Below are 9,444 nucleotides of genomic sequence, written 5' to 3' on the forward strand. Positions count from 1 at the left end.
CTTTCTGGCAGGTGGCGGTCTCCTTGGAAATCATTAGCCTCCTGGGCCTGAGCCTCTCCCTGGTGTGCCTTGTCCTGGCCATTGCCACCTTCCTGCTGTGCCGCGCCATTCGCAGCCGCAACACCTCCCTTCACCTGCACCTCTGCGTGTGTCTCTTTCTGGCCAAGATTCTCTTCCTCATCGGTGTGGACAAGACGGACAACCAGGTCAAACCCCTAAGCTGTGTCCCCTTCCAGCCCCTTCCTCTGCCAGTCTGTGTCTGCTCAGCCCTACCCAGCTCCCTCCCTCAGGGCCTTTGCACATGCTGGGCCCCTTCCTGCTGCCCGGCTCCCAGCTGCTCACCTAGCTGACGGCTCCCTGTGTGGCGGTCAGCTTCAGATCACTTCCCCTGCCATGTCCAGAGGTGGTCCCTCCTATTCCTGTCTTGGCCAGCGGTCCTCACCTGTGGGCGTTTTGCCCCTTGGGAGACTTGGCAATGTCCAGGGATGTTTCTGTCATCACAGGAGGAGGTGACACAAGGTAGTACATGAGGTGGCACAGGACAACCCTCATCCCCCAACAGAAATGAGACAACAGTGTTAAAGGGTGCTGACTCCCGTGGGTGTGTCCACCTCCCTCACCGCATCCACTGACACAGCCCAGGGGGTGAGACCATAGTAGGCCAGCCCCACCTGCCACCGCACAGTAGGTGCTGGGCTTCCCTGAAGGAGCTTTGTGCAGGGCCCCCTCCGTCTCCGTGGGGTGCTTAGCTTCCTGCCCCCGGGGGCTACATGCAGGGGGCCTCCCTCAGCACTATCAGGGCCCCTGCCCCCTTCTCTCTGTCGGGGAGCCTGACTCTGCCTGCTCTGCAGACGGCCTGTGCCATCATTGCCGGGTGCCTCCACTACCTTTTCCTGGCCTGCTTCTCCTGGACGCTGGTGGAGGCCGTGACCCTCTTCCTGATGGTCAGAAACCTGAAGGTGGTGAACTACTTCAGCTCCCACAACATCAGCATGCTGTACCTCTGTGCCTTTGGCTACGGGTTCCCAGGGCTGGTGGTGGCCATCTCTGCCAGCATGTACCTCCAGGGCTATGGGACACATAACCGGTAAGTGACAAGGTCTCTCTTCCTGAAGACCCTACTGCCAGGTTCAGGAAGAGCAATAACTGCAGCAGTGGTCCTGCTGAGGTCACAGCTGTTGTGCGCAGTAGCGTGGGTGGTGTACTTTACAAACCCAGGTGTCACTACTACTTGAGTGTCCCATTCCAGGGAGAGGACAGCTAGTGGGCCTGATGTGATCATCTTCCTATTGGTGTGTGCGTGAGTGCGCGCACATGTGTGTAGTCAGCTTTTTTTGTTGCTGTGACAAAACACCTGAGAGAATCAACTTAAGGGAGAGAAGGTGTATTTTGGCTTTTGGGCCTGCAGTTTCCGAGGTTTCAGTCCATGGTGAGCTGGCTCCATTGCTTTCAGGCCTGCAGTGAGGTGGAGACCTCATGGCGGAGGGCATGGTGGAGGAAGGGTGCTAACCTCATGGCATGAGGGAGACAGTGAGGAAGAGGAGAGTGAGGGGTACGCCTGGGACAGTACCTAGTCCCCCAGGACCCCTCCCCTCAACTGGGTTCCCTCATCCTACAACTTCCTTCTTCTTCCCCCCTTCCTTCCCGTTAAGGAACAATCACGGAATGCCCTGGTCCAGGCCAGGCTAGCTCCTGGGTGCTGGTTTATTAAAGAGAAGAACAAACCACTCAAGCCCCAAATTCTCGTGCAGTTCATAATGGAGCAGGGGCAGAAAGACCCAGACAACTAACAAGACAAGTTAGGACAGAACAGCCGTCAATTTTAACCGTGCAGCGAGCACTGATAGAGAGGGTCTTGGTTGGGATTCTCGGCTAAGGATGGCCAGGAGCAGCTACTGCATGGAATGGGCCCCTGAGCTGGGATCTGAATGACAGCAGATCTGTTGTATCGGTGGGAGCCGTGCAGAGAGGGACAGGGGACTGTAGAGGTTCCGCACTGAGGACGTGCTTCCCAGACAGCGCTAGGCCAGCATCTCAGGAACGTCTGTGCAGGTGGAAGGTCTGCAAAGCAGGCACCAGAGTCCAGGGGAACCACAGGCAGCCTGGCCCATGGTGAGAGTTCTCACCTCGGTCTCACCTCCCAGGCTCCTCCATCGGAGCCTGAGCAGGGACAGGAACAGCCGCAGGGCCAACTCTGAGACAATGCTCACTCCTCCCGTTTCCCTCCACAGCTGCTGGCTCAGCACAGCGAGAGGCTTCATCTGGAGCTTTCTGGGGCCGGTGTCCGTGATCATACTGGTAAGCAAATTGTTTGGTGAAGAATGTTTTGGAGCAGGAGGCAGGAAACCCGGGCGGTCAGGAAGGGCCAGGAGAGGGCAAAGGCAAGAAGGTTCCTTGCTGCCCTCAGGAGCTCTCTTGTCTTCTCGAGTCTTGAGATTTCCCAGTTAGAGAGTAATTTCTTTGACGTATGACTTTCAGGCTGGAATGCAAAAGCCTTTGGAGCAACTGCAGTCTTTATGCTCCAGGGAATGGTGCAGGGTCTCCCAGGGTCTCCCAGGTACAGATGCAGAATGACGGGGGGCTGAAAGGACATTAAGGGGGCAGTGGTGGCGTCGTGAAGGAGCAAGGAGTGAGACCAGCTGAAAAATGATGGGCGGTGGCAAGGGGAGGCCGGGGGTTCTGAACCCCGCCTCTGCCTCCATTCAGCCTTCGCCGTGTCTGCAGACGACCTTTCTCTGGCTGACCCACAGGGAGGCTGGATTCCTGGTGTCATGTGTAATTTTTAATTGTGAGCTCATGTTTTAACCATCTCCATCTTGGGAAGCCTGCGGATCTATCCCTCCAGGAGACTTGCTCCGATGTCTAGTGGATTCGTGGAGACGTGACCTAGTTTTCTAGAGCTGCTAGACCACGGAGCAACATGGCTTTATTGCTGCCTAGTTCTGGAGACTTGAAATGGAGGGCCACACCCCCGAGAGCAGGAGGGTTCTCTCCTTCTGGGGGCCTGAGGTCACCCTGGCGTGGACGGCCATCTTCTCTCCGTGTCTCCCACACGGTCTTCTCTCTCTTGTGTTTGTCTCTGTCTCTAAATTTCCCCGATGGATGTGGACACCAGTTATGTAGATGGGGACCTACCCCAGGGACCTCACCTTAACTTGATGCCCCCTGTGATGTCCCTGCCCCCTGTGAGGACCCATCCTGAGGTCCTGGGAGTGAGGGCTTCGATGCGTCTTTCTGGGGAGGAGTGATACAATTCGCCCCGTCACAGACAGCAAAGTGCGGAACAACTATAAATAAACTTTGCGCCCCAGCGCCTCCCAGCCTCAGGAAGGCCGAGTGGACTTGAACTCGCTCGTGGGCGTCCAGAGTTACATCGCCTTCCTCCTCTCCTCCTACCTGCTCTTGGATTCCCCTCTCCTCTGTAGGAAGAGCTAAAGGCAACAGAAAATGTTACTTTGCTCCTCTGTTTCTCAGAATTTTTCTCCCCGGAGCTCACCCTTGTGAGGCTCACCCTGTGGAAGTGACCAGCGTCCACAGGAGAACGCTCACGGGCGATTCCTTCTGAGATGGCTGTGGGAGGGCAGCCGGGGAGTCCACAGAGCTCTGCACTGGGGACAGTCTGGGCTGGCGGGGCCGTGGGGAGGCCGTGGCCGAGTGTGGAAATGTTGAAAGGAGATGGGCATGCCCCGAGTGGCCGTTCGGCCACGGAAGCCTGGGCCGCCTGATGGGAAGTGGGTGTCCCGAGTGCTGGATGGGGCGCTTTCTGTCTTCTGAATTGGGAGCCGGGAAGCCGTGGGTATTAAGCCCTGGGGGCTGGGCTACTGCTGCCAGGGCCACCGGCTTGCTCCATTGCTTGCTAGAGACTAGGGGTCAGAGTTCTGGTTCCAACGATGCCAGCCGCTGACCATTTATGGGCCGATCCCTTGACCCCTTCTGCTTGACACTGTAGATCAACTTCGTCCTCCTCACCTGGACGCTGTGCATCCTGAGGCAGAAGCTTTCCAGCGTCAACGCTGAGGTCTCCAAGCTCAGAGACACCAGGTGCAGTTCCAAAACTCCCTAAAGCTTGCTTCCCTCCTCTGTAGACGGGGGACACTAACATTTCTCGCTTTATGTGGCTTATAATGTATTTACTGTGGTTTTAGGAACAGTATTTCATAGAGTGCTACAAATAAGACATTCTCTGTGAGTACGCACTTGTGGATAGTCATAAGAAACAGATTCATATTATTTTATTTTTATATGTATTTTTTGTTAACGATGTCATGGCTACTTTACCACTTTAAACTAGAGATTCTTCTACAACATGTGTATTTTCTGCTTGGCATTTTGGTGTAAGGAAGAAGCAGAACTTATTTAAATCATTCCTTATTCATGAGTTATAAATTATTTCTGAATTGTTTTTGCTATTATAAATGATACTACCTTGACTACCCATGTAGGTGAATCTTTGCACATTGTGGCTTTCAAATTCTACCAGTTTAAGTGTGAAACTGCTTGAATCCAAGAGTAAGTTGAATTGAAATGCCTTAAATACAGGTTGCAGGTCAGCTTCCAGGAAATTCTCGTCCAGTCCCGGTAGTGCCCGTTTAGCTGCAGCATTGCCAGCACTGGGCTTACGGTAGTTTCTGTGGTCTTTCTTTTTCTTTTTTTTTTTTCTGGTTTAGTAAGTGAAGTACACCATCTCACTGTCGGGTTCCATTTTCCATCTCATGTTAGACACAGGCTCGTTTTCACATTCCTGTCATCTTCTGTGTCCCTGGACTTCCTCACTCAGCCAGGTTCATCTTCAGGTCTTGCCACAGCCAGACATTATCTAGGCTTGATGGTCAGTGATCTTGGAACAGTCTTTTCTTCTCTCCCTGTGCATGTCTAACTCCTCCTCACCTATTGCAAAATCTTTTTGAAGTAATACAAAAGTTAAAACATAAGTAGAACAAAAATTTAAGACGAAATTCCCCACTTCAACCATTTGGAGGTGGCTTTGGGTACGTTCAGAGTTCGGCACCCACGGTGACAGCCTGCTTCCCCGGGCGTGTTCACAGCCCCTGCACCCAGGCAGCTCCATCCCGAGAGCACTTTCCTGGGAGCCCGGGTCTCCAGGTCTGGGCCAGGTGAAGCATCCTACGCCACCCACGTGCCCTCCTCCCGCAGGGGAGAGGCCCCCTGCACGCTGCTCTGAGGTTCGCTTTGCCCTGTGACACAGCTCCTATACGGACACTCTCGGCTGACAGCAACCCACAGAGATGCGCGTTCAGTGCCAATCTCTGCTCCAAGCACCCGGCGGTGTGTCCATTCACCTTCCTACCTCTAGAGCAAGCCTTTGTATGACCCTCACTTTATCAAAGCCAGGAAACTGAGGCAAGTGAGGGTCAATAACTCCCCGAGGGAGTGAAGGGATCAGTCAGAAGAGGAATGCAGGCACCTGATCCAGACCTGGATCTTTACCCCAAATACCTGATGACTGCTCTTGTCTCATTTTTAAAAGTGGCTTGAGAACCCCTGTCTGTCTGTAGGCGTCCGTATTCTGGACGTTCTGCCTAATGGACCCGCGCAGTGGCTGGTCTGAGTCAGCTTCTCTCTTGCAGGGCTCCCGCACCCCTATTGTGGGTCAGAGCTCCTTCTTTTCACGGTGCAATACTACTCCACTGAATGGATATACCACATTTATTTATCCACTCATCTGTTAACTAACATTTGGGTGGTTTCCTCCTGGGGCAATCGGAATGGGAAATGGCTGTTCAATAGCTACAGAGTTTCTCTTTTGAGATGATAAAATCAAGGTGGAGGTATATAGTGGGGACGATTGCAGGAAGTTGTAAATGTACCCAGTGCCAACTAAATTGCATACTTTAAGTAGTCAAAATGGCGAACTGTATCTTAGGCAAATTTTACCTCCATAAAAGAAATGCTTCATGTCATCTTATATATGGGTCCACAGTTCATTTAGCATGTGCCATTTAGAAGGGGGGTCCTTGAGGTCTTTCAATACTGCAAATGAAACCTTGTTAGACGTACCCACACATCTTTGTGCCCGGTGAACCTTAGGCGGGCTGCATTTTAACTGCCTCTAGGATCTGGTTTCTCCATCTCTGAGCAAGGGGACTACAGGCCAGCTGTGTCCTCGCCAGGTGGCAGCTCAGACAGCCCTGGGAGTGCGGCCCCAGGACAGCGCCAGGCCTCCGGTCACACGCCTGCAACTCTCCCCCACAGGTTGCTGACCTTCAAAGCATTTGCCCAGTTCTTCATCCTGGGCTGCCCCTGGGTGCTGGGCTTCTTCCAGATTGGACAGATGGCGAGCATCATGGCGTACCTGTTCACCATCATCAACAGCCTGCAGGGGACGTTCATCTTCGTCATCCACTGTCTGCTCAGCCGCCAGGTATGTGGCTGCAGCCCCCGTCCACCCCAATCCACCCACTAGACCCCCACCTGCATGCCCCCACCTCTACCTACCAGACCTCCCACCTCCACACCCCTTCACCCACCCGACCCTCCACCCCACCTCCCTTCACCCACCTCTGCCCCCCCATCCACCCCCCTCCACCTCCACCCCTCTGCCCACCTCCGCCCACCTCCGCCCACCTGACGTGCCTGGGGCAGAATCTTGCTGGGTCCAGGAGCACCCATCCTGCCGTCCTCCCGTGCTGTGTCTGTCTCAGGTACGAGAAGAGTACAGGAGGTGGCTCACCAGGAAGACCAAGCCCAGCTCCCAGTCCCAGACCTCGGGCATCCTGCTGTCCTCCATGCCGTCCTCGTCCAAGACGGTGAGGGTCTGCTGTGCCCCACGGGCTCTGGTTAGAGGGATGCCTACCGCGCTGTGACGCTGGGCACCACCACAGCAGGCAGCCCCAGGAGGCCAGGGCGGGAGCCAGGCTGTGTGGGCTTGAATCACGGCTCTGCCCCTCACTAGCTGAGCAACTTAAGAAGGGGTGAAATTTCGACTTGCACAGATATAAGATGAGCATGGGTTAAGGGTTTTATTCTATTCATTAATCAACAAGGGGCCCAGGTCGATGGTATAACTGGTTTTAAAAATGCCAAGAACATGATCCCTGCAATAATACAAAGACAAAATGGTACAGAAATGTTCAGAAAACAGTTGCAAGAACATCAGCACAAAGAGAATTGATTACCTCTTAAAACACCACAGGAGGATGCCTGTTTTGGCTGGATGTCACCACGATCCAGTGGCAATAATTATACAGGAATTATTTTTCTTGATGAAAAGAGTCCAGCATTAGGTGTTGCTGAATTCCTTCTATTTCTTAGCGATGTTGTAAAAGATCTAGGGTCTGTGGGCTGGGTGTAGCTCAGCGAGACAGCAATGCTCTGCATGTGTGAGGTTTCATACCCAGTACCGCCCGGCGGGAGAAGAAGGCTTTGCATAGTTTTCCCCTTAATCATCATCACGTTGACTTTTTATCATGGCTGTCACAACCCCAGACTCACAACTATGCTCAAGGCAAGAAGAGGAATAAGGCAGAAGCAATTCTCTTTTCTTGCTTCTCTCTTTAGCAGGGAGCAAAAACTTTCCCAGATTTTTCTTCACCTAATTGGTGAGAACTATGCAATGTGACCACTGCTGCTGGCAAAGGAATCTGAAAACAAAAACAAGTGTTTGATTTGTAGCTTCTAGAATGGGAGCAACCTGGGGTGGGGAGGCTGGGAATGGCTTTGTAGCTAGCAGTGCCTGCCATGCTGAGGGCAATGGTTTCTCGGCACGTTTATCCTTGTCGTCTCTGCCACTACATTTATCTCTGTGCATTTTGGAAAGACCCATGGCTGTAGATACGACCTTTGTACTCACTTTCAGACTCTGAAGAAGTTTTCTCTTCTCTCTACCAGGGTTAAAGTGCTTTCCTGCTTTCTCATACACTATCCTGGAACAGCCTTCGAGAATTTTAAGTGCCTGCAGGAGCCTGGTCCAATTTCCCTTCTCTGCCTGCTATGGAGATGCACGATCCCACCAGCTCTGAACTCTCGGGATGGGTGGGGACGGGGGTCTCATGCACTGGTGAGGATCAAGAGTTTCTGCTGCAAATTACTGTTTATCCTCTGTAGCTTGCAAACTCCCTGTATTTCCAGAGTTGTTGGAAATGATCGCAGTGCAAGGTAGGACTGAGGACAGGTGGCTACATTGTTTTTCTCCTGCGTTGGTCGGTTCAGGGGTCTGAGTGTGGCCTCTGCACATGTCACATGCCTGGCATAGAGCAGGTTTCAGGAAGTGACTGGTTGTCTGAGTGAGTTACCATGAGACACATGCTCTCCCTGCTTTTAAAGAAATGATCAATAAAACCTGGTGGGAGTTCCACAGTACACAGGCAGGGGCTTCTTTCACACAGAATTCGACTGGTGAGTGGGAGCCTTCGATGGAACAGAGTCCAGTGTTTCTTGGAGAGAAGCACTTGGTACAACACCTTTTGGCAAACGCCTTGGTTTCCAGGGTGTCCAGGGAAGTTTCTGGCGGAAACTTCCCTGTGACTTGGGTAGGGTTCTTCGCTCAGAAAGTTAGCACCTGTTCATCAAATCTTGGGTGCTGAGGGGAGAGAAGAGGGGTGAGAATTTAAATGGTAGATAGGCTCCCTTCAGTGGGCACTCGAAAACCTCCCTATGCAGTGTGTGGTCCACGGAGCAGCAACACCACATCAGAGCTTGCTGGCAAAACGAGCCCCGCATCAGGCCACACCCCGGACCTACAGCTCAGAGCCTGAATTTTAACGTGACCCAGGAGGCGTGGAGGCACTTGGGCATCTGAGGGTGTATCCTGGAAGCCGGAAGGAAAGCCTTCTCCTCTTGAATCTAAGTCTTTGCACCTGGCTTCTCTTCCTTGGAAATCTTCCCTCAAAATTGCTGATTTCTACCTTCCCCGAGACTTGGTTTAATCAAACTTCTAGTAGGAAGAGTTCTTTGCATTGGCTGGGGTAGGATGCGGTATCATCTTTGAACGACCCCATGAACCTCATGTTTTGTCACCCCGTATTGTACTTTCTCCTTTATTGGGTGTGTCCAACTTAAAATGTGTCTCCAGCAGGATGGATATTTGCACGTACTAGAGTCTTAATAAAGCTGTTGGATGACTGAATGAACGGATGACCACTTTCATTCTTGAAGATGAGAACACTGAGGCTCAGGGAGGTTAAGAGCCTATCTCAAGGTCACACAGCTACAGGTGTCTGAGCTGGCTTCTGAGTTCTTGACCACAAAGCTCCTCTTCCAGACCCTTCATTCCTTCCCTTTTCTCCCTTTGTAGGTTGATACTATACATTGACTTTGAGTCACCTTGGCACTTAGGACTGTAGCAATGCACTAGCTGAGAGACACCTGAGTGACATCAGGTGTTGAACTCTTGGATCACAGGAAACTCAGCAGAGGGCGCCTCTGCTATTCTGGCGGATCCTGTTTATAAACAGGGCTTCATGTGATCCAGGTGGGTCTTCCTGG

The 9,444-nt window shown here is 52.5% G+C and overlaps 1 protein-coding gene across 1 annotated transcript in view; it reads left to right on the forward strand.

Annotated features, from left to right (window-relative positions):
• Adgre1 (adhesion G protein-coupled receptor E1) overlaps window positions 1-9,089 on the forward strand; it is a 40,409-nt gene extending 31,320 nt beyond the window's left edge. Inside the window, 7 exon segments of the mRNA XM_078034764.1 lie at window positions 12-206; window positions 852-1,087; window positions 2,232-2,298; window positions 3,950-4,041; window positions 6,214-6,382; window positions 6,663-6,767; window positions 7,849-9,089. Of these exon segments, the coding sequence (XP_077890890.1) occupies window positions 12-206; window positions 852-1,087; window positions 2,232-2,298; window positions 3,950-4,041; window positions 6,214-6,382; window positions 6,663-6,767; window positions 7,849-7,854 (870 nt within the window). The 3' untranslated portion in view covers window positions 7,855-9,089.
• The last annotated feature ends 355 nt before the right edge of the window (window positions 9,090-9,444 follow it).

Source organism: Ictidomys tridecemlineatus, chromosome 2 (assembly GCF_052094955.1).
Source record: "Ictidomys tridecemlineatus isolate mIctTri1 chromosome 2, mIctTri1.hap1, whole genome shotgun sequence".
NCBI classification, from domain to species: Eukaryota; Metazoa; Chordata; class Mammalia; order Rodentia; family Sciuridae; genus Ictidomys; species Ictidomys tridecemlineatus.